The sequence below is a fragment of the Micromys minutus genome, assembly GCF_963924665.1.
Source record: "Micromys minutus genome assembly, chromosome: 27".
NCBI classification, from domain to species: Eukaryota; Metazoa; Chordata; class Mammalia; order Rodentia; family Muridae; genus Micromys; species Micromys minutus.
In genome coordinates this window covers 41,744,273-41,769,163 of record NC_137962.1, presented here as the reverse complement: position 1 = coordinate 41,769,163, position 24,891 = coordinate 41,744,273, and the positions used below count along the sequence as shown (strand labels likewise).

Here is a 24,891-nt window from a genome sequence, read left to right as displayed (position 1 = left end):
CAGGGCTTTTGGAGGGAAAGTCAAGTCTCCCTGACAGGGCAGGTGGCCTGCCCAGAAACACAGAGAGCCCTAGATACCCTGGCTTAAAGCTCAAGAGCCAATCAGTACTGGGCATGGATCACTGGCCCCCATCTTGGAGCCAGTCCCCCAAATCCATACCCTTATAACAGGGCCCCACCTCACTCTGTGCCAAGACTTCCTGATACAGGAAGGACTCTTCCTGTCACCAAGGCCCTGCCCAAAAGAAATGCCAGCTACCTTTCTTGCCCTCGGAGGCCCTGAGCACAGCCAGGTAGAGGTTGTCCTCTGAGCTGGTTCTCTTGCTACCCAGGCCTTCAGGCTCGGGCACACGGAGCCGGTGCTGAGACATGGTGCTGCCCCTGCCCCTTGGTCACCCTTTCCCTCGCCTCTCAGGTGCTGTGCTCCGTCTAGTCTGGGCAGCCTCGTGCAGTGGTGCGAAAGCTGCTGAAGGCTGCCGGCCGCTCTGGACAGTAACTTAGCAGAGGTTCAGCTCAGACTGGAGTTCTTGTGGCCACTCCCTTGCCTGCTGTGCTCTAGCAAGGCCCGTCCCACCCAACAAGACTTACCCCGCCTTGCCCGCCCCCCAGAGGGGAGTGTCCCTGCGGGAAAGGAGGAAGGCAGCCCCTCCCCCATGGCCACACCCTCAGCCCACCAGAAACAGGAAACCCGGGTTTCCTCACCCACCCTACCCACAGCAGTAGGACCTGGGTATAGAGATGGGGGAGGGGGGCTGGCCCCAGGATCACAAGGGAACACATACTATCCCCATGGCCACCCAGAGGGATCTTATATCACACTTACTGAGCAGAGGTCCCCTACCACACAGGGGGTTAGGGTATAGATACAGACAGCCTACTTCCCTGCAGAGTGACTGTACAGTAAAGACCTAGGGGTGGGGACCAGCTGCCTTTCTTCTTGTAGCTCCCCTAAATCATACTCCTGCACCCAACAGGGACTATGCCCTACCCAGTAGCCCCCACAACTGCTGGGCTTCCGGGTCCCCGATGTAGGACCTCCTGCGTTTGGCAGGGTCTCCCACAGGATCTCCAACAGTCCAGCCCAAGCCAGCCCAGCCAGGCAAAGCACACCTCAGGCAAGAACAGCTCATAGCTCAGTGGTGACTCATCCCAGAAAGGCAGCCCAGCCCAGGCGGCAGGGACACCTCCCCAGTTGGGGTGGGAGAAAGGGTTGCTGGGGCAGCAAGGAACACACGGAGGGGTCACAGCCAGTGAGTCAGGTCTGGGGAGGGGGCCTGGGCACTGTGACTCACTAGAAAGGAAGCCGTACCTTGGGGCGGAGGGGATGTTTGTAACAGGGTAGGTCTGGCAGATAGCAGCTGTTACAGGTTATAAAGGTGGAAGAGCTGGGCAAAGGGCAGGGGCCTGTGACTACACCTGTCTAACTCTACGTGTCTACTTACAGCCTCTGAGTCCCTAAGGTCAGAAAACAGAGCCACCTAGGGCCAGCATCTGGAACTACCCAACCAACCCGACCCACTCTAGGAAAAAATGTACCACCCAGACCACAAGAATTTTCCAGCAGAGGCACTGATGTGATCCAGCTGTGAGCTGCTGAGGAAAAACCCCTTCCCAGAGGCTAAGGCCTCTCTATTCCAGGAAAAGTTTGCCCTATGTTGCCCTTGCTGCTTCCCTAATGACCACAAGAGGGCACCAAAACTCTGTAGGGCAGAGCAGGAGCGAGTGGTTGAGTAAGTCGTGAGAGAGCTTGAAGCCTTAACTCCAGAGGTCCTCCACTGCTCTCTGCCAGGTGTATACACCCGAGGGTTCTCCTCAGCCTCCAACGAAAGACCATCGAGTTCTTTCCCTTTGGCCCAACAACCACTGCAACCCACCAGAGATGACTCTTCTCACTCCAGAGGCCTTTTGAACCTCAAATCTGACTCTACACTGCTCAGTGTTCTGGGAACTTCTCAAAGGCAGACCAGCAAGCTCCCAGTCAGGAAGCAAACCCTTCAGAGAGGTGGCTGTGCCAACAGTGGCTGCACTGCTGCTGTGAGTGGTCACTCTGCTGAGGGCACGGGCTCTGGAAATGGGCCAGCAGTTGAGCACAGAAAGTGTGAGACGGGATCTGACATCAAAGACATACTCAGACCCTAACCCAAACTCCAGCCAGACTACTTTCCAGCATCTTCGTCTTTGCCACTATCACGTTCTAAGGATGCTCTGGGAAGTGGATTGAGCTCTAGGTCAGGGTCTCCACCTCTCCTAGCACTGCCCTGAACATGCTTGCCCTCATCTCTCCCAACTCAGCCTGGTCCCTTGCCCCCTGCCAGAGATGTTCCCTTTCCTACTCATCCTACTTGCTCTCAAACCCATAGGTAAGTGCTCCCAAGATAGCCAGCCCTGACCTGACCAGAGCCCAGGCATGCCCTCAAACGCTGGTGCACACCTCATGGGGGCTCTGTCACCTGTCCAATCAGTTCCCAGGGACACTCCCCACCCCAATATTGTGTTGCACATCTGTAAAGGCAGCTGACCCTTTTTGCACTAAGTCAGTCTCCCTGAAAAAAGGAGGTAATTATTTTATGGTCCTCTAAGGAATGTCTTTCCCTACTCAACATACACTCTCCTCCCTGTCTGTCTCGGTTTCTTGTTCTCCCTCCCTCCTCTGTCTCTCTGTCTCTGTCTCTGAGAGATAACCTTGAAGGAGCCAGGGACAGCACAAGTGGGAGGGCCCAGAGACCCACCCTTAGCGCCCGAACAGCTCTGGGATGGTCCCCACAGCTAAAGCACTAAGCCGGAAAACCCTCTGGCCCGCCCACTTACCATCCCCCTCCTCCAGAGGAAAACCTATCCCTGAGCAAGACAACTCTGTCTTCCTCTCCAGGTGTTTCCGGAGCTTGGAGGCGGGGCTGTACCTGAGCCAAGCAACACCCCAGCACAAGATCAAGACCTGCCCACCGACCTGAGCGGCCGCACCCACCTACGCAGCACAGTTGCCCGTAGAGGTAGCCCCGGCGGACCTGCTCGCAGCCCCCATCCAGCCAGCAGGGCCGCTCCAGCAGGACCTCCCTTTGCGAAGTGAAGACGCCCTTCGCTGCCCATGTCCCTGCCATTGTCCAGAAGCCCCGAGTGCCCTGGGCTGCTCGCTGACAACACGGAAGCCGTGCCTGTGTTGAAGGCTGAAGGCCCTGGCTTGGCCTTCCACGTTCGCACCCGCCCACCGGACGCAATACCCAGACCCGGAGAACCTGCCCCTGCTACAAGCGCCCCGCCCAGTGTGGGCCAGTAAGCCGCGCCCCAGCCCATCGGGAGCTCGCGGGAACTCGAGGGAACCAGGGTGCAGGTGCCCTCTAGGTCAAAAAGGTCTGGGAACTGTCCAGTGATCGGAGTTTTCCGGGGTTCCTCCCACGTTCGGGGTAACTCTAAGACTGTCGTCTGTGGGAGTGCCACTCCCAGCAGGATTTGCAAGGGTCATCCGCCCCAAGAGTCAGATCAGCTGAGGCAATGGGCAGAGTACAGAACTGTAGGCGACCACGCCCACACCTGGCACTGCAGGGCACCTAATGAACCAAAAGGGGACACAGGGAGCCCTTTCCCTCATATGGTGACAAGAAACTAAATTGAGCCCAGGGCGTCTTGGTCCCAAACAAAAAACATCTCCGAGGGGAAGAAGCTCTAGGCCTGTGCATTCTGTTGGACGCCCCTGATTGCAGCTGACTCACTCGCTTCTGGGAAACCTAGAGCCACGCCTGGAAAACCCCCATCCTGGCGATCTTCCACTGGACGCTAGGACCTAGCAGGCCCGCTAGGGGGCACTAGGCCATAAACACACTCCCATCAGTCCTGGACTAAGGTGCGTCTCATGAGGGCAGTCCCTCTGGCCAGAAGCCCTGATGCAGAACTGCCCAATCCCCAGGGACTGTCCTAAGCTCCATTCACTTCAGCCCCACCCCATCCTGCGGTGAGCATGGCCTCCTCGGGCTATAGCCCAAGGGCTGGTGACTTTGAGGAGAGGGCAGAACATAGCCTAACTTCTTGCCCCACAACTGGTTCTGGTATGCCATGTTGGAGGACACTCAGACAAACTTCCTTTGTGCAACTCAGCCTACACTCTGTGGGCACGGAAGTCACTGCGCAGGCTTTGTGGCCCTGCCCAGATCAGCCTGTGGACCTGCCACTCTGGTTTTTCACTGCTGTGGCAAGAGAGGGGGGCCTTTTCTTTAGAAGGTGGGCACTCCCACAGGCCTGCGCCTTCAGTCGGAGCTTACCCCACCTCTTTCCATTCGCCTACCCGGGACCTGATGCAGGCTAAACATCCACAAAGTTTTACCCCCAGCACACCCTAGGAAGTAGCAGGGTCTTCAAAATGCAGAACAGGTACAAGGGAGACAACGGGCTTTCACTCTGGAACAGGAAGAGGAGGGCTCAGGAGAAGGCAAGGGGCGGGAGGAAGGCGGACCCTCCACCCCCTGCCCCGCCCCAGTCTCCTGTCAGGGGCGGTGGCCCATGACAGTGGCAGAGGCAAGGGTGCTTACCTTGCTCATCCTGTGCCTGCCGATGCCCCTTACGCCAGTGCCATACGGCAGCCAGAGTGACAACATGACCCACGACTACCAGAGAGGGGAACAGGCTGCCCGACTGCTCCATGGCTGCCACACAGAATGGGGAGAGCCGTCCACACCAGGGACCAGCTGCTGCGAAGTCAGACAGCACCTCCCTGCATGGAGGGTGAGCGGAGGGGTGCCCCAGGAACCAGAGGCCGCTCTGTCTCCTGCTGCCCTGCCTTCAGAGACAGCCCTACTGTACTGTCTGCACTCAGCCGGGGGACACTGTACAGTCCCCTCAGCACCAACTGTGCTCTTACCCAGCCTCCTCCCAGCCTCCTCCCTCTTGTGGCTCTTGGCCGCTCCCCACCCTCACTCCCCACAGGGCCCAGCTCAGCTGTCTCTACGCACACCGACGCTCAAGGTTAACTGGAGCCTTAACCCTTGCCTACCCACAGCCACACCCGCCAGGAGGAGGGGCCTGTAGCTCTTCTCCCCAAGCCTCAGCCCCCCAACCTAGCCTGGGCAGATTCAACACAGGCCCCCTTCCCATGTCAAGCCTAACCAGCTCCCTGTTCACATTAGGAAGAGGCCTGAATGCTCAGTCTGTTTCCAAGGGTGCCCTCTAGCATAGCTACGAAGCACAGAGGGTGGACAGATGTCAATGCCCTGTCCCTCACTGCCCTCCCTACAACTGATCCCACCACACTGACCCCACCACACTGAAAGACAGGTGGGCTCCTCACAAGCCCCAAGCCAAGGTCCAATGTGAGGCCTTGGACAGTGTCTGAGGGAGAGGCCAGGTGAGGGCAGGCAGGCAGATGTATACAGAGGAAAACAGGAGTCATGGCCTCCAGCTTAGCTGGGTTCCCAAAAGATGCTGAAGGGTTGCCCCACCTACCGGGGACGATCTTCATTGGGGTCAGCGACAGGAGCCCACGGGGCCAACAGGGAGCGGGTGAGGGGTGTGGGGAGGGTCACAGGCCCCTCTGAGGCAGCAAGCCTGCAGCGGCAGTGGTGAGGCCGGAGGAGGGCACAGCTTTCTAGCCTTGTCAGCAGAAGTTGGGGGAGGGGAGAGGAGCAGTGGGCAGGGGGCCCAGGGGGATATAAATATCCAAGGAGGGCAAGCAAGGCCCGTCACTTGTCCAGACTTAGTACATGACGTATGGGAGCTCAGGCTCACTGGAGTCCCATCTGGCTGGGCGGCCCCACAACACTTAGCCCCCTAGTGCTCTCCCTCTCCATCCCCCCCACCCCCGCTCCCATGGGTGATACTATAATAAGGAGGTGCCTGGCGCCAGGATCTATCATGGATGGAGACAGAAGTGGACTCATGTTCCCTTGGGAGAGGGTGCTGCCCATATGCTGCCCATCTTCTAGGGTGATCTTGGGAAATGCCACATGGGCCAAAGAGACACCAATCCCTTTTCTCCCAGAGAGCTCTGTGCAAGTGACTGGACACAACACCTGGCCCCAGGGCAGGCAGAACTGTGTCTCCAAGGTCAGACTACAAGTTAGAGACCCAGGCAACCCAAAAATGGGATCTAAGTCACATGAGCACTAACCTGTCTATACCCGTCAGGCTGCTCCCACCCCAGACCCCCAGCATCCCTAGCCTGTGGAGGCACCCACAAGTCAGTAAGCAGGCCCACAAAACATCTGCCATATGCAATACTGACCTGGACCCCAGTGCTTCCTGAGAAACAAGCTACGTGTGTGTGTGTGCATCTGTGTGTAGGAGGAGACACAGTCCCATCTCTTTCCTCCCAGGAGCCTGATCACACTGGGCCAGGCCCACCAGTCCTGACTGACACATGGCTGAGGAGCTAGTCTGTCCTCCATTCTGTAACATTTCCTGCGCCAAGCACCATCCTGTTAGAATCCTGAGGACATCCTAGGGAGTCTTGGCTGTGAGCACGCTAGCCAGATGAGGACACTGGAGCCTGGTCATAGTGAGAAGCTGGTCTGAGGTTCCACAGGGTCAAGTGAGTCCCCAACATAAATGGCCTCGACTCAGTCAACACAGCCATAGCAAACCAGCCTGGGACCCTGACTGCTGATGTGGGGTACCCTGTTCACACTGGGCAGAGGAGTGCATGAGAAGGCTGGGCCCAACACTGTCTCATAAACTAGCCTGTGGTGATCAGCTCTGGGCAGCCAGGGATTGAGTCCACTGGGTTGGGGTAATGAAAGCCCCTCGGGCAGGCCAAAGAGACCCCTGATGACTGGCAGTGGGCAGGGAAAGAGACAGTCAGGCAAGGTTCTCTCAGCAGAGCCCATGTCTCCACAGCCTCAGTGACTAGTCCGCCAAAGCAGAGCGCCCTGGCTCTGAGCAGCCCCCCACCACACTCCACACACCCTGAGCTAGCTCTGAGGAACCATGCCATCATGTCAGGCACTAGTCCGGGTGCCTGGAGTCATGAGAACTACCAGTAGGTGACACCCAGTCCATCCTCCCTCTCAGGGACCTGTGCCCTACCAAAGACTGCCAAAGTCGCAGCTAGAGACGTTGGTCCCTCCTAACTTTCTAACCTCCACTACTGCTGTGCCCTACCTTGGCCCAGCTGGATCAGCTCCTCCATGCTGTACAAATCCATAGCTGCTGGCCAGGATACGCTGCTCCCAGGACCAGCAGAGAGGAAGGGAAGGCAGGAAGGAGGGAAGGGGTGGGAAGCAAAGGGAGGGCTTGCTCATGCCCTGACCTCCACACCCAGCAGTAGCTCCTCCTCATGACTGACTAAAGGGTCCCCATAGTCATCCAGACCAACAGAACCCAAGCCTGGTGACTGGCATCGGTGGGTAGCCTAGGCAGACCAATCTGGGGGTACAGAGGAAAGGCCTTAGTTCCTAAGCTCTGCGGTTTCAGGCCACCGGTCTTCCCTACTGATTCTGCCAGGCACAGCCCAACTCGGCCCACAGCATCTACTTCCCTCCATCCTTCTCCCTGCCAGTCGAGCCCTGCCACCCCACTCACCTACACGTCTAACATCATATGCTAAGGGGCACGTTCCATGTAACCACATGTGTGCATGTGTTCATGTGCATACATACACAACCACTTACTATTTTGGTAGTTCTAGGGATCAAACTCCAGGCAAGCACACAACTACTGACTCGCATACCTTGCCCCTGAATTCCTCCACTTAACTTTTTTCCTTTTTAGTTATGTCATTCATTCATTCATTCATTCATTCATTCATTTATGTAGTGTGTGTGTGCCACAGCATGAATGAAGAGACCAGAGGACAACTAAGGGGAGTCAATTCCTTCCTTTCACCTTGTAGGTCCAGGGAACAGATTCAGGTCCTCATACTTGACAGCAAGCACCTGTTTGCAGAGCCATCTTGCTAGCCCCGTCTACTCCTTCTTCATATTCACATTCCCTCCAAAGCTGGCCCCCTCCCTTACCCAAGTCCCCCCTCAACTATCTCAGTCCTTTAGTCTGAGCAAACACATCTCCTACCCGTCTACACTTTCTTCCATCCAGCAGTATATAACCTGGAAAACGCAAACCTCATTGGTCCACAACCTGGATAAAAACCTTCCCGAGTTCTCCAGATTCCTTCCTGCATCCTAGCACCAATGAGCACCTGAGGCCATGGCCCGCCTCAGCAGTGGGCAGAAGGAAGCCAGGCAGCATGGCAGCCCCTATGCATGCCACACAGTGGAGGACCACAGGGAAAGTCAGGGTACATTAGCCACATGTTGGCATGACAACAGAACTGATGTCCTTGAGGGGACTGTTACATGACAAGCCTCTGAGAGCACACGCCTCAGACATCTTTGCTCCAAACACTTCTGGATCCATTCTAAATTCTGAGCCAGGCAAAATACTATCTTTTGGAGTTAAAATGAAACTCACATACACAAACCACTCCAGCAACTTTATAGCACAAGAGGAAATCTCTGGATGCCTCCCTCATGATAACTCTCTTCGCTGACCAACTTCCTGTCAGGGTGAGCTCTCTGATTGCTCCTAAAGCCACCTCTGATCACAATGTCTTACCACATCTGAACCCAGATGATGTGGCACCCTCCATTTAAGTGTGCTGATTGGAGATGTCCTGCTCCCTGGCCAGGGTTGTACGGACAGAGGTAACCCCATCTAACTGGGACCATGCTGGAGACCAGTACTGCTGCAGCACACACTTAATGTACTACCCTGAAGGGGCCATGCTATAAAAAGCGGCAATCTTTGTGGCTCAACTATTCGTTTTTTTTTTTTTCCCAAGACAGGGTTTCTCTGTGTAGCCTTAGCTATCCTAGAACTCTCTCTGTAGCTCAGGCCGTCCTCAGACTCAAAGATCTGCCTGTCTCTGCCTCAAGAGTGCCAGGATTAAAGGTGTGAGCGGTCGCCACCACCAAGCTTGCTCGCTCCTTTTTAACCCAAAGAAGCCAGTGGTTTTAGATGGCCTCAGATCTGCCCCAGCCTGTATGTGGAGCCATAATGCCCCTTCCACCAGCCACACCCAGCACCTAAGGCCCGAAGCTCAGTCCTGGGGGGGCTGGGGGGGAATCCGCCTGGGGCCCTGACTCAGTCTGAAGCTGGAGCTTATTTCCTGTTGGAAACTCTGAATTGCCACAAGCGGTTGTGGCTGGGAAGACTGAGTCACCTCCATCAGAGGCAGGGGAGGGAGGTTGCCCCCCTCTCTGCCCACTACAGCCACACCCAGAACCCCCTCCTAGTCCCGCTGCCAACTGCTGGCCCAGTCCGGATAAGGACAAGGAAGCAAAGCAAGAAAAGCAGGGGAGGGCTCCCCTCCCACTCACCACACCCAAAAGGACCGAGACATAGCCATGGTTACAGGGAAGCTGCAGAGGCCACTGACTTGCCTAAGGCCATGGAGAGAGCCCAGAGGCCGTTCAGATCCCCTGGTCCCTCCAGCTACGCGCCAACAAGCCATAGAGCCCAACCAGAAAGGCCAAGACTGAGGTTTCTGCTCAGGCAGCTGTGCCCAGTGTGGGTCTGCTCTCACTGAAGACTCCCTCCCCCACTCCTAGAGAACAAGTCCCACACACATATACTGAGGCACACAGAGAGGCAGATAGATACCAGGCTGTTCTGGTGCCTGCAATACATGGGAAATGCTGGAGGTCCGGGGATGCCCTCAGCAGGCATTAAGGACAGTGTGCCTCAGGAGAGCCTGAACAGCATCATGCGAAGAGCACATAAGCCTCTCCACGTCCTGATGGTGTAAGGGAGTGCATTCTGGAAGCTCCTGGACTACTGGGTGTTATCCCATCCTCTTAAGATCTGGCTCCCAACTGGGAAAAACAAAAACCCCTCAGTAGACCACGGCTGGGTCAGCATCCCCACGCCCTATTCTACCCTCCTAGGCAATGCTCCTGAGCTGGGCCCTCTTCCCATCTCACCTAGAGCCACTCCACCTCCAGATCATGGCCAACTCCACAGTCATGGGGGCCCTCAGTACTGTTCGTGTAATACAGAATCTGAGCCACTTGGCCAGAGGGGAAGACAGACTCAAGCCTCAATGGACAAGCGGTTTGCCTGAGCCAGTCCCATGCCAGCAGATCTTCTATACACACCCACTTCTTAAAAGAGGGGCCTCCAAAGGCCACTGGGAGGGGGGAAGTGGTGCAAGGGCAAGGACAGTGCCTGAGAGGGGTACAGACAAGACTATGCCAACAGCTGGTCCTGCCAGTCTTGGGGCCTGCAGGCCCCGCCCTCACCAGGATTTGCCTGGAGGAGCACAAGCCACGTGGGTCCATTGGCTAGAACACCCAGCACCCTCAGGCAGAAAGGGCGCCACCTGCTGATATGAACAGAACCCATGCACACAAATGTGTTGCCCACCAGAGCCCACCAGACCCAAGTCCCAGCACCAAAAACACCTACAGTCACTTCCCATCCCTAACGGCCTGGAGCCAAAATGCAGCTGACCTGTGGCTGGGGTGGGCTCTGGGCCTGGCCTGGCCAGGGTCCCCACGATGGTGGCAGACACCACAGGGGTTTCAGGTGCCCCCTCCTCACGCTCCTTCCTGCGATAGACCTGCCGCTCCTCACGGGCAGGGTCCTCAGCTGGCAGAGGGCCCCTCTTTGGTGGGCAGCCAAGGGGACCTTTCATGGTCTGCACATGGGGGGAGCGATGACGTGCAGGCATCACCATGGCGACAGGGCGGCGCACACGCTGCAGAGAGGCAGGTACAATCTCCGGTGGCAGGTGTAGGTACTGGCGTAGGTGGTCAATGCCCTCGTTGGTCAGGTACCAGTAGAAGTGACACCAGGCAAAGGTCTCCCGCACCAGGCCCCGAGCTTTCAGCGAGGCCATGGCACGCATGACCTGCAGATTGGTGACGCCAGGCACATGGGGATGCAGGCTGCGGGGTCGCCGGTCCTTCTTGGCAACCATCACCCCCTCACGAAAGAGCACCTCATAGATGGCCCGTAGCTGGTCCAGAGGCATGAGCATGCCAGCCACCATGGCTGCTGGAAGCCTGCCGGTCAGCAAAGGGTGAGGACAGCAGGTGGGGCAAAGCCAGGAGGCTGATGGCGCTCCTTTGGCACAGGATTCGGCAGGGGCCACTGGCAAGTAGGCAGGCAGGCTCCGGTTCTAAGCACAAGGGCGCAGGCTCCGGGGTAGTGTGGCTCCAGAGCCTTGCTCTATGAATTCCTGCGCCGGCAAGGCTGCCTGTCTGAGCCTCCCGCCTGCCCGCCCTCCAGGACGCCTGGGCCGGCCCCCTCTGACTCAGCAGCAGGGCCGGCCCCTCCCACCCACAACTGGCGGGGCCCCTTGAAGAGTGGGGGCACCAATAAACTGCCCCTGCCCACCAGGGCCACATAGCTCCAATGTCAGAAATTACATCTGCTTCTAAAACACTTGTTCAGGATTCCCAAGACTGTGTAAGGGCAGAGTGAAGTGTAAATGGACCAAGAATCACACCCCACCCAGAAGATAACAGATGGGGAGAAAAAAGGGAAGAGAGAGCAGGAGGGTCCTCACCATGAGGACAGCACCCCCGCAGTAATCTCAGGGTGAGGTGGGGTATCATCTGACCATAGCTATCTAAAGGGAGAGGTTGCCTGAACTGGAAAACTAAAAGAATCCAAGGGAGGAAAACTGGAGAGGAATCTGGGGTGTGGTTGGTGGGCAGAGACCTGAAAGAGAAGAGAGGGGAGCAGCCAGGACAGACAGTCTTCTGCAAGCACCACTGCCGCTGTCCATCAGAAAAGGAAAGGAACAGTACAGCGCCCCTCTCACCGGAGGATGACAGAACTTAGCACTTCTATGCCAGACTAGATTAGGGTGGGTCCAGAAACAAAGTGACTTTCCAGTCCAAGACCTCTGAAGAAAGCTCTGGGTGAGATCTCCATCCTCCCACACCTTCAGCACAGCTGTTGGAGGCCAGGGACTCCCAGCTGCCATAGGAAATCAAAGTCACCAAGTCCCTGACACCCTGGGCTTGGTGGCCCTGACATCCACAAATTCCCTACCCCCGGGCAGCCCAAATGTCCACTTGTGGTCAGAGGGGCAGGTGCTGTGGAGAGGACACAAGGACACCATCAGGGACTGAAGTGTAAGGAAGAGGAATGGCCACATGCCCAAGGGCTGCCTAGCACAGCTGTCAGCTCTGCCGGGTCCTCACAGCTGAGGGTCCCACACAGATGGAGCCTGTGCTGGGGTCACCACCCAATACCCCAACTCTCTCTTTTGTGCCACACCAAACCCCCAGGCCATTAAGGCTTTCCCTAAGTGGACACACCCATTCCCACCAAGCACTGCAAACCCAGGAACTGATTATAAATAGGGTGGAGGCGGGGGATCCTGCGGTGGGAGGTGCTGGCCGGCGGCAGGCGAGCAGCCAACAAAGCAGTGAGTGGGGCGGGTTTATGGGCTGTCACCATGGCGCCCCAGCAGACTCCAAACATACAGACGCAGACCGGTGGCGGGTGGAAACTCTGAAGGCTCAGCCAACAGTTCCCAAAGCCTTCCCTGAGGCCAGCTCAGCCAGCTCACTGCGGCAGGGCTCTCCCTGTACCACGCCCCTAGCCAGATTTAGGCAGGAAGCGGGCCAGGTCCTCGGAGCCCAGCCCTGGAAGTGCAGGGTGGCACTATGTTGGGTCTGTGGGGCCAAGAGTGTACAGCCACCACACCCCCTTCCCTGAAGCACCAAAGGACTTCTCCACACCAGTGTTTTAGTTATGGGACCAGTACTAACCTAGTTCTAAGAGCAAACAAGTTCCGACTCGCTTGGCCTGTCCCTCAGACACCTTTCCACAATAACCTGTACTCACCCCATTCCTACTCAGAGTTCCTATCTTCCTGACATGATTTCCTAGCCTAATCCTATCAAATCTCTAATCCTCCACCCACGAAGCCAATACATAACTCACCACCATCCCCAAATGATCTCCAGCCACATCCAAAGTCCTGAGCCCTTGGACCTGAAGTTTCTTCTGCCCAGCCCCACACGGATATACCCTTACAGTAACTAAGTCAACCCAGCCATCGTCACTATCCCACCTTTAGGCAGGAGAGGGCAGTAGCTCCCAGCACCAGAAGCAGTGTGCAGGGAGTCTCTCCTCCCTCCCATCAGAGCACCTGCAAGCATGAGACCGAAGGGAGGAGCCTAGAACAACATGTCCTCCCACATCTGTCCCCACGTGCTCAGGCACACACACAACCCTGGTCTGGGTCTGCTTGTCTTCAGGTTCCCTGGGCTGAGGAAAACTCTCTGTGCCCTCTCCTACCTTGCAGAAACACAGAGAAGTTGCTGATTCAGCACTGAAGAGAGACCAGCAGCACTCCCTGGGCGGCCCCTTCAGGTTTCCAGAGCAACCAGACAGCGCCCTTGGGCAGTCCCTAGCCCCCCAACCCTGGACAAAGAGCCACAGTGTGGCCTTTCCCAGGGCCAGCCCGACTGGCGCCTAGTGCCTTGGGCATGAAGGTCCCCACAGGCCTATGCTACCCCCTCATACACCAATCTGTGAGGCATCTGACCCAAGCGGAGGAGTGCTGAATGCTCCAGGGCCAAGCTCCCGCCCTCCTACTGATGCGGCTGCTGCAGTACTCACTGCAGGGCTGCAGAGCAGCTACTGTAGCTCCCCTCACCCAGCCCTAGGAGGAGACCTGGAAGGGCATGAGCCTGGGGTCCTCCATCTTCAGCTCAGCACTCTTCAATGTTACCAGGGAGACAGCTGGCCCTGACAGTCCCCGTGAGTTGCTGCACCCAGCCAGAGGTCAATGAGTGTCCGAGAGTCAGGCTCCTCCAGACTGTACCTTTGAGGGAGCTGATCTCATGCTGGATGGCTCTCGAGGGGTCCATATCTTCATTTAGGGGCTGAGAATGGTGTGGTGCAGTCGCTGTGTCCAGGACTGCACAGCACCGCACTGCCCAAGGCCAGCACTGCAGCCTGAAGGAGGAGCTGGGAGGTGTGGGGCAGGGCTTGCTAGCCAGAGGCGGGGCTTCTGCTGATCAATGTCCAGGACACTGGTGTCCAAAGCGCATGCTCCAGGCCATGCACCGCACTGCCCCTCCCCTTCTACACAGTCAACAAGAGCTTTCTAACCAATAAAGTCCAGCCAGACTACCCAAACACCAGATAACTGCCCAGTATGTATGCACAGCCGGCGCCACAGTCTACTACCTGAGAGCCATATGCATGGCCTGTAGGTTGTACCTACACAGACTGTCACACTGATGCCTCAGCCACCCATCCATTCCCTGCAGGTGACAGAGTCTAGACCTACATCCTCCAGCTTTGCCCCGACCAGCAGTGTGCCCTTCCCTCTCAGCCTTGTCCCATCCGATGTCTTTTCAAGTGGTATACTTGGTCACCCCAGCCTTTGACTCTCCAGCCAGACTGTACTTGGCATGCTCCGTCTGTCCAGCTCTGTGGTCTCCCAGCACCCACCGACCCCGTGGCTCAGGACACAACTCTGGGGTCCCCATCCTTCACACCATCCTTACAAGGCTTCCTGACTCTGCTCTTCGATATGTCTTCCTGTCATTGCCTCCAATGCCACCCAGCATGACATACTGTTCCTAGCAGGTTCCAGTCGTCCACCACTGCAACACTACCATCACCAAGAAGCAGCCAACAGCTGCTCTGGTCCAGCCACCACCACGGAGGTTGCCAGGATACTGTTAGCAACTACCTCCCTGCCCCCTAGACAGGATGCTGAAGGAGACATGTGAGCATGTGGACATTGCAAGCCACGGGCACCTGGGGTCCTCTGTGCTGGGTAACAGTCAGGAGTAGAGATTGCCCCCACAGGATGGCTCTAGCCACTTAGTCTCCTGCCATACTCGTGGCCACACCCTTACTTTGTCCTCAGCCAAGACCCACTGCTGGCTTCTCAAGTTCATATAACGTCAAGCTAGGATAGAGGCCTCATCGTTCTGCAAGCGGGCTTGCTATGGAAGGCCAGGTCACAGCCAGGGAGGCCAAGAACATGGCACAGGAGCTTCGTTGGCAACAGCCACAGCCACAGCCTAAGAATCTAGGTATCAGTCCCATTTGGCCTTTGAGTTCCTCAGCCCTCACTCCTGCCATCTGTAGGACTCAGCCAGCCTAGGGCATGGGTGGGTTTCAGGAAACAGTAGTTCCCAAACTTGGGGAAAACAGTAAAGAAATTAAACACAATTTTCTAAATACTCCCTCTTAAAATGCTACCTTTTACTAAATTGTATCTGGACAAGTTGAGATTCAGCTTACAAGAAAAATGTGTGTGTGTGTGTGTCTGTCTGTCTGTCTGTCTGTCTGTCTGTATATGACCCATGCAGGCTATAAGTCAGATTCAGAGGTTCTTCAGAAGCTATCTACCTTTTTTTAAACCTGAGTCTTCTGCAAGAACGAGTGCTCTCAACTGCCAAGCCATCTCTCCGGCCCCAAGATCTTATGGTTGGAAATGGGGAAGGGCCTGTGAGTAAGAGACCTGCACTGGAGGAAGTGGTGTAGTGGCACAAGGCAGGAGGCCCTGTCTTTCCATCTTTGTTTGATTAGGAGCCTGGTCCCTCACAGCAGAGCTCAGCTTTTGTCTGCCTCACTGACCAGATGTCACAGCTCTGGGTCCGTGGAACCCAGCTGTGGATTACAAACAGGTTCACAGGTAAAGCACTCTGGCTTGTAAAGCAGCAGGTCATTCACTGCGGTTGGACTTAGCAGCAAGCATGGGGCACAGCAGGAAACCACAACCTCCAGTTTGTTCAGGCTATCCTCAGAGGCTAGGCAGTCTGACCTGACACCGCTCCCATGATGACTAAGGGTCCCATCATGTCATCTGGCCTAGGGACACGCATCCTGGACAAAGCCAAGTCTGCTTGATGCTTTCTACTAATACCAAGAAAGACGTGAACACTCTGAGGCTCCAGGACCCAGGTAAAGCCAGATCCTCTCCTCAGCACATAGAGCAACCCTTCCTCACACATGCCCTGTGAAGCTAGCAAGCTCAGCCTTGTGCACAAGTCACAGAGGAATCCCAAGTCCAATCACTCCTCTGCCCATCCTGGGTGTCAGATGGTTCAGCCCTTGAGTCCCTTGCGCCTCCCCCTTTGTTATTCAACCTCAGGCTGCTGCTCCCTTCAAGGAGCCCATCTTTGTGCCTGTATGTCCCTAACAGCAGCCTTCCTGTTGGGGCTCACTGGCTGTGGATTATGTGAGTGGGAAGTGGCCCAGTTGATCCTGTGCAATGTGACCTGTGACGGCTCCACATTACGTCAGTCGGTACCTCCCACTCCTGGAGACCAGACTCAGTAAAACCCCGTCTCCAGGCATTTGCAGAAAGGCCTCCCTATGTGCTTCCTGGTGCCTAGCTCCTTGTTACCTCCTCGAGCAGTCATCACAAGAAACACAGCCCTAATGAAGTAAAGTCCAAGAAAGATATATTTCTGAAGAACTCCGCCGATAATGCCTACTTCACCACTGAACTAAGGGAAAAAGAGTCTGGGTGAGGGTTTAACTCGGTGGCGAAGAGCACCTACTGCTCTTGCAGAGGACCTGGATTTGGATACCAGCACCCACAGAGCAGCTCACAGCCATCTGTAACTCCAAATCCAAGGGATCCAGTGCCTTTTCTGGCATCCAGGGGTACTATATACAAATGGTGCACATAAATTCACATAAAATAAGTAGCTTTTTTAAAAAATAAAAGAATGGGATGGGAGAACTAACTCATCAATTAAAAGCATCGGTTGCTCTTCCAGAGAACCCAAGTTCGATTCCCAGCACCACATGGCTGCTCCTAACCATCCATAAACTCCATTTTCAGAAGATCTGATATCCTCTGCTGGCTTCTTTGGGCACCAGGTACATGAGGGGTATTGACAGAGGTAGGCAAAACACCTTATTCTTTTTCAAGCCAGAGTCTCTCTCTGGAGCCTTGGCTGTCCTGTAGACCAGGATCTCAAAACTCAAGAGATCCATCTGCCTCTGCCTCCCGAGTGCTGGGATTAAAGGTGTGCTGACACCACATCCGGCTGGATAAATGAACTAACAAACCAACAGAGGATCTGTAGACAATCTCTGAAGCACTGTCAGCTCACCTGTTGCCGGTTTGCTTCCACTGTATTTGATGTGCTGCTGATAGAATCCAGGGTTTCTTTCACACATGCCAGTCAAGAGCTCAACCACCAAACTACTCCTCTAACCATTCACTCAATTAAATAAAAGGCCAGGGATGGGGTCAGTGGATAAAATGCCTGCGGTGCAAGCATGAGGACCCGAGTTCGGATCCCTAGCCCTGTGAAAAGCACGAACTATGGGTATCTATAACCCCAGCACTGTGTGGGTGGAGACAGGAAGATGCCCAAGGCTCAGTGGCCAGCCACACTAATCTAAGTGTCAAGCTCCTGATAAGTAAGAGACCTCAAAAAATAGCAAGGTAGAGTGCAATCAACAGAGAAAGACAATGCACACCGAACTCTGGCCTACACACATTCACATATAAGTACACACCACCACCACCACCACCACCACCCATGGTAGCCCAAATCTGTAATCTCTGTACCCAGAGGCTGAGTGAGGCAAGAGGATCCTGCGTTTGAGGCCAGCTTGCATACAGCTTGAGACTTTTATATAGGCAGAAGGGTGGGTCCAGTAAGCCAGGAAAGATGTTCTAAGAGGATAATGGCCCTTTGAAATCACAAGGACAGTCTCAGATGTGCCCTCTGGCAATGACTGTGGGAGGCTATGGGAAAGAGGTGCTAGAGAACAGACAAGTGTGGCTGATTTCCCAGCATCAGGACCCAGTAAAGCTCCTCTTAGCACCCAAACCAGCTCAGTCTATCACTGGCCAACACAAGTCAGAGTTCAGCTGGGAAGTGGTGGCACGTGCCCTTACCCCTGGCATTCAGGAGGCAGAAGTGTGTGGATCTCTGTGAGTTCAAGTCTAGCCTGGTCTACAGAGTGAGTTCTAGGACAGCCAGAGCTACACAAAGAAACCCTGTCTCTGAAAGGGGGACCAGGGGATGACAACAGAAAACCAAGTCAGAGTTCACGCCTGCTTATTCAAGTACACTTTCAAAAGACCCAAGAGTCCAGGGTAGTGACTCATGCCTATATAATCCCAGCAAGCAAAAAGATCAGAATTTAAGGTCATCCTCAGCTAAAAAAAAAAAAAAAACAAGTTTGAAGCAGCTGGAGTTATGTGAGATTCTGTCTCCAAAAAAAAAAAAAAAAAAAGGGAAGAAAAAGGGAAAAAAGACACAAAATATGTGTGTGTGTGTGTCCCTGTGTATATCTTTGGCTGGCCAAGCACTCACAGAGATCCACCTGCCTCTGCCTCTAGAGTCCTGGTATTAAAGGCATGCTCCACGCCCAGCTAAGTCTGAGTCAACGAGCCCCATTCAGAGTGCAGCTGTCCAACCTCCCAGAAACTTAGTTCAGCAAGGTGACCTGGATGCAATTACTAACTGGTTCCAGTCAACCCACTGCTGGTGCAGAGAGAGGACTCTGGTAACATTTGCCTCACATACTCACGTATGCGGTGGTAAAGGTGTATTGTCTATTTGAGACTGCAACACGAGATATTAGCCAGGTATTTATTATTTGTATGCGTGTGGCGGTACAGTGGAATTCAGAGGATGTGTCCTCTCTTGAACTCAAGTCATCAGGCTTGGGAATAAGTGCCTTCACCATCTGAGCCATCTCATCTATAGCAGTTTATTTAAAACAAACAAACAACAGCAAACCACTAACTACTAATAACCTCTAAGAGAGGGAAATGATGTAATCGCATGTGTCCACTGCAACGGTCTGAATGTGGTTTGTCCCCACCAAAACTCATGTAGAGGCTTAACTCCTCAAGGTAAAGGGATTGAGGCAGCAGACCTTAAGAGAAGCAATTAGCTGTTTAAGAAGGATTAAAATTGTCTCACAGGGGTGCTCTCCCTCAAGGGACAGGATTAGCCGCTCTCAGAGCAGATTGCTCTCTATGCGCCTGGATCTTCCCAGGATCCTCTACCTCGGCTATTAGCTCCCCCACTGTGCTGCCTTTCACCAGGCTCTACTGCAGCCCAAAGCCCCCCCCTCCTTACAAGAAGCCAACCAGATGAAACCATCTGATGTTAGCCGGTCAATCTCCAACACCTCACACGAACTAGGCTTCTCTGTATTCAAATATCCAGCCTCACCAGGCAATGTTGACACACGACTTTAATCCCAGCACTTTGGAGGCAAAGGCAAGCAAATCTCTGAGTTTGAGCCCCGCATGATATACAGAGAGAGTTCTGGGACAGCCAGAGCTACACAGAAAAACCCTGTCTCAACAAAAAAAAAAAAAAAAAAAGGAAAGAGAAAAAAATATATGCTAAGGTTCACTGGACACCTTTGTAGTGACAATTCTGGAGTTTTTGTTTCTTTAAAAACATAAAAATATTACAAAAATATGTTTTTGTTTTAATTCCAGGTGTGAGATATGGGGCTGCCTCAGACTGTCCACAGCAGCTGACTATAATTTGCCTCTTGCTCTAGCAGAGGCATGATTTTGCCAGCTGCAGACAGTTTTTGTGACTGTGTGACATTTGGAATTCTGGGACTTTTTAGCGGGTATATAAATGCTAAGTCCCCGAGAGGTGAGGGGTTGTTGATGGGTTTTGGTGGGTTGTTGGTTGCTGTTGGTCATAATTTGTTAAGTATCTGTGCTCAAAGAAGAAAGAACAAGAAGAAAGTAGATATCCTGATGGCCACTTAATCAGCAGGAAGTAGTCTGAAATAACATCGCTCCCTTTCTGACCCTGACTTTATCCAGAGATCTCTTTCCTTTCCTCTCTATCCTTTCTTCTTTCCTAACTAGTGTTTGGGGGTGGGGCTGAAAGGGTGAAAAAGGAGGAGGGGGAGAAAAGTCTAAGAACCCACAAAGCAGCAAACAACAGCTACACACCTTATTTAGATAAAGCTCTCTTGGCTGGGTTGTAGAGATGGCTCAGTGGTTAATCACATTCACTGATCTTCCAGAGAACCCATGTTCCTAGGACCCACATGGTGGCTCCCAACCATCTCTAACCCCAGTTCAAGAGGAGCTGGCACCCTCTCTGGCATCTGAGGGCACCAGGTATGCAACTGTTGTACAGACATACATGGGGGTAAAACACTCATACATAAAACAAACAAGCAAAAATTAAATCCCTAGTTACTAAAGAGTAGATGCAAAGGTCTAAAATACTTCCTAACACGACATCATAAAGTCACAAGGAAAACACAGTAATAAACATGGGGCAGGTGAGGTGTTAAGACAAACACAAAGGAAACACATATAAGACTACATCAGTCAAATACTAGAGGGCCTTCTGAAGAGGGAATTAGATGGTGGACTCCCAAAACATGTCTGTGTCCCATGTGCATAAATGTGACCTTACCTGGAGACAGGTCTCTAATTAAGAATCCATTCTGAATTATTTAGGTGGTCCTAGGTCTAAGAAGTGTCCTTGTGAGAGAAGATGAAAGACACAGAAGTCGAGACTGAAGGAGACAGTACAAGCCAAGGCACGGAGCAGCTGAAGGGAAGGCAGGTTCTTCCAGAATAACTTCAGAGAGGACCCACGAACACTTGGATGTTGGAAGTCTGGCCTGCTGTGGTCTCAAATGATCGAGGAAATCAATGTGGATAATATCACGAGCTATGGGGTGCTGTTGTCACAAATATCTGGAAAGGCGCACATGGAGGGAGGGTGTGGTGGCGCACACCTTTAGTCTAGCATTAAGGAAGCAAAGGCAGGCAGATCTCTGAGTTTGAATCCAGCATGTGTACATAGCTAGTTCCAGATCAGCAAGGGCTGTATAATGAGACCCTGTCTCAACAAAACAAAACAAAATTCTTAAAATGTGGAAATGCCCTAAAATTAGGTAACAGACAGAAACTAGAGGATTTTGAGTATGTAAGAGAAAAAGCCCGGGACTAACTAACTGCTGCTTAGAAAGACGGAAGATGAAATGGGATGTAGTCGCACAGCACAGCCCCACCCCAGCTAGTGTGAAGGCCAAGACAGGAGGATTGCTTCAACCGAGGAGCAATTAAGCTATCCTAGGCAATATGGTGGGACCAACATTTAAGAAAAAGAGCAGGTGGGGAGTGGGGATAAAAAGAAGATTAGAGGGATTGCTGGCGGAATCATAGGAAGGAAGGGCTGAGGATGTGTGTGAGTTGGAAGAGTGCTTGCCTAGCATGCGTGAAGCCAGGGTTTGGCCCCCAGCACCTCACACACTAGGCAGAGTGGCAGCACTGACACGGCTGTAATCCAGCACTGGGGAGTTGAAGGTGGGAGAATCAGAACTTCAAAGTCACGTCTGGCTACATGGTGAGTCTGAGACTAATAACTCTGGAATACGGGAGACCTTCCCCACCGCCTGCAAAAATAAAGGATACAGAGAAAGAAGAAAAAGAAAAGTGTGGACGTTTGAAAGAGAATGGCCCCTACAGGCCCACACGAATGCTTGGTCTCCCATTAGTGGAACTGTTTGGGAAGGGTTAGGGGGTGTGGAAGAGGTATGTCACTGGGGGCTGGGCTTTGAGGTTTCTAAAGACTACAACAACCCGGTCTCTTTTTCCCCCCTGCCTGCACCATGCTCCCTGCCAAGATGGTGATGGACTTAACCATATGAAGCTGTAAGCAAGCCCCCAATTATATGCCTTCCTTTAGAAGCTGCCTTGGTTGTGGTGTCTATTCAGAGCAATAGTACACTAAGAAAAGAAAGAAAAGATGAAAGGAGGGAGGTAGAGGGGGAGGGAAGTGGGGTGAGGGCTTTCATTCTGCATTCAAAGGGAAAAAGCAGATAGATCTCTATAAATGCAAGTCCATGCTGATCTATAGAATGAGTTCCAGGGATGTATAGTAAGATCCTGTAAAGAAGAAGGAGAAAGAGGCAGATAGATCTTTGACTCTGAGGCTAGCCTGGTCTACAGAGCCAGTTCCAGGAGCCAGGGCTATACAGAGAAACCATGCTGATGCCCCCTCACCCCTCCCCACAAAAAAAGGATAAGAAGAAGAAATAAATGAGAAAAACATACTCTTGCATACTGGAAGTAAGGTGAGCCAAGTTGACTGGGCTGTGCTCTATTGGGGGTGCAACAAACATGGATATTTAGCTGAAAAGATTTCCAAGCAACTAGAGCTCAGTTTCTCCTCCCGGCTCATCTTAAAAGTCAGGAAGAAAAAGAAATTGAGGAAGGAACTGTTAAGCAAAAGGAAGCCAGCATTGGTGATTTGGGTGATTGGCAGGCTATTCAGTTTGCAAAGAGATGCTGACACGGGTAGCGTCACTGTCTGGACAGGATACCCTGGAAAGAAAGGCACATGCGTGACTAGATAGCCTTTCACCTAACTGTGACTCATGGGTCCATTCAGCTGCCTCTGCAGAGTCAGGAGGAAAGAGATTACCCAGATAAGCCCTGTGGCAGGCAGGCCCTCTGTGACCCGGAAGGCAGGCACAGATTTATGAAAATGTCCTGCCAGAAGGGACCCTGCCAGCCTGGACTAAAGGGACAAACAGAAGGAAACGGAGGTGCCAGACTTCCAAGACGCCATAACAGGAACAGTGTGGTAAACCCAGTCAGCTTCGGGCATACCTTTTGGAAAGGGCAGCAAAATGGCCTTCATCTTCTTCTTCCTGGGTAAAGGTTTCCTTTGCCTCTGGGAAACAAAGAGTGTCCCTGTAAATAGCCAACTGCCCAACTTAGAGGACCCTTCCACAACTAAACTAGGACCCAAGCTCCTCAGAGGTCAGGAATGAAGAGCCCTAAAGGCCTGTATCACAAGTCACACAGGGCTCATCTTCATCTTGCACTAGCTTCTACTCCCCAGCAGCCCCCCTCCCAATGCCTCAGTGCCTGGGATCTGACTGCACCCCTAAAGAGTCCCTCATCCACTGCTATCAGGACTTGGTGCTCAAACAGATGTAGTGGCTTAGGCCTTTAACTCCAGCATGAGGGGGGCAAAGGCAGGCAGGCAGGCCAGCCTAGTCTACATAAGAGTTGCAGGCTAGCTGAGGCCACATAAAGACCTCAATGACACGTAGCCCCCTCCACCTAGCCTGCATCCTCACAGTCCCTAGACTTGGAGGGTCTTAGGGGACAGGTCTTCCCTACAGATGGCTCCAAATGAGCTGTCCCCTGTCAAGCCCAGTCCAGCATTTCTCAGCATCTCTCTGGTCACTTCCCCGTTTGAGTCAGGTGTATGCACCCAATGCCAACCTATTACTCTGCTTTCCCGCTCATGGACTTACTACCCCATCTCAAGTGTTCTCCATCTTCATTGCCACCTCAGTGGCTTCTTAGGGGAACTAAGGAATCGGTTCAGGGAGCAGGAAGTGCCTGTGGGGTCCAGCTCAGAGTCCACCTGTCTCTCTCTGGCTCGGGATGCAGAGATGCAGTAAGCCATGGGCCCTGCTCTCAGATGCTCAGTTTGGTGGGGAAATGATGTTTAAAATACTCCTTGTCGCCCATGAACACACATTCAGAACCTGAAGTCCTCCTGTATAACAAATAAACAGATGTGTGTGGTTTTTGGTTTTGTCTTTATTGTGTGTATGAATGTGTCTCACTCTGTGTGTGCACACATGTATGCACATACATGTGCAGGTGCCGGAAGAGGACATCGGATTCTTCCGGAGCTATAGCGACAGGCTAATATTGTGAGTCTCCAGATGTGAATGCTGCAAACCAAACTTGGGTCCTCTGAAAAAGCAGCAAAGGATATTAACCACTGAGCCATGTCTCCAGCCCATGGCTTTGTTCTTCAATAAGAGAAAGCCATTCAAAGCACGGCATAAAACCCAAAGGTCACAGAGTGAAAACTGGCAAGTTTGAAAGAATCTTCTGGCCAGGAATTGTCGTACACACAGTTTCAGCTGAGGCAGATCACTTGAGCAAAAGAGTTTGAGACCAGTCTGAGAAACATAGCAAGACTCCATCCCAAGTAATAATAATAATAGTTGTTATTAATATAGTTAATTGATATATAATTAATAAAATTAATATTATTTGGGGGTGAAACATGGTTTATTTGTATAGCTGACTGTCCTAGAACTTGCTCTGTAGGCCAGGCCAGCCTCAAACTCCGAGTACTAGGATTAAAGGTATGAACTCCAGTCCTGTCTCCAATAATAAATATTTTTATTATTAAATTAAATACTTAAAACAATTTTGCCCAAAGTAACTGTCAACAGACTCAAATAAAGACAGACTGATACTTGGGAGGCAGAGGTAAGCAGTCTCTTGAGTCTGAGGCCAGCCTGGTCTACAGAGTGAGCTTCAGGACAGCCAGGGCTACCTAGTAAAAAACCCTGTTCCCAAAAACCAAAAGAAAGAAAGGAGAAAACAAACTGATGATGTTAGAATGAGCAATTGGAATATAAGGGATCCAAAGCCAGTGTTTTCTGGTCTGGGCAGTGATCACAGGCTAACTCTGAACTTGAAGCTGTATGTGTAGAATTTGCACATTTTCTGTAGCTGTGCTTCAATAGAAACTTCACTGCTTACAAAAATAACCAAAAAACATGAAGTTTACATAAGGCATAAAGATATAAATATCTAAAGAGCTCTCACAAGGGGAAATATGCCTTAGAAATCAGAGCACTAGCTCAGTTAGTAAAATGGGACAGCACAGGGATCCTCCCAACCATGTCAAAAGCCAGGCATAGGGATGAGAAGATGGCTCAGTGGTTAAGAGCACTGGCTGCCCTTCCAGGGGTCCTGGGTTCAATTCCCAACAACCACATGGAAGCTTACAATGGTCTGTACCTATAATTCCTGAAGATCTGACTCTTTTCTTCCCTCTGTAGGCACAAGGTACATATATGGTACTCAGACACATATGCAGGCAAATACTCATACACATAAAAAATTAAAGGAAATGGTTACACACACATGCCAGGTAGAGCAGCAAATGTTTATAATCTCGGAGCTGGG

At 52.8% G+C, this 24,891-nt stretch overlaps 1 protein-coding gene across 10 annotated transcripts in view; it reads right to left on the bottom strand.

The window, feature by feature from the left end:
* PLEC (plectin) overlaps nucleotides 1-24,891 on the bottom strand; it is a gene marked incomplete at its 5' end in the record, with an annotated part of 57,440 nt that overhangs the window by 24,025 nt on the left and 8,524 nt on the right. For 2 of the 10 annotated variants that reach the window (XM_080939689.1, XM_080939690.1), the window contains one exon: nucleotides 5,430-5,563. The exons of 5 other annotated variants lie outside the window; for them this stretch is intronic. In XM_080939689.1, coding sequence (XP_080795815.1) covers nucleotides 5,430-5,445 — 16 coding nt within the window. Of the gene's footprint in view, nucleotides 1-2,964; nucleotides 3,098-4,519; nucleotides 4,780-5,429; nucleotides 5,564-24,891 lie in introns of those variants that run through there. 3 more of the 10 variants (XM_080939685.1, XM_080939686.1, XM_080939684.1) reach the window with 3 other exon arrangements.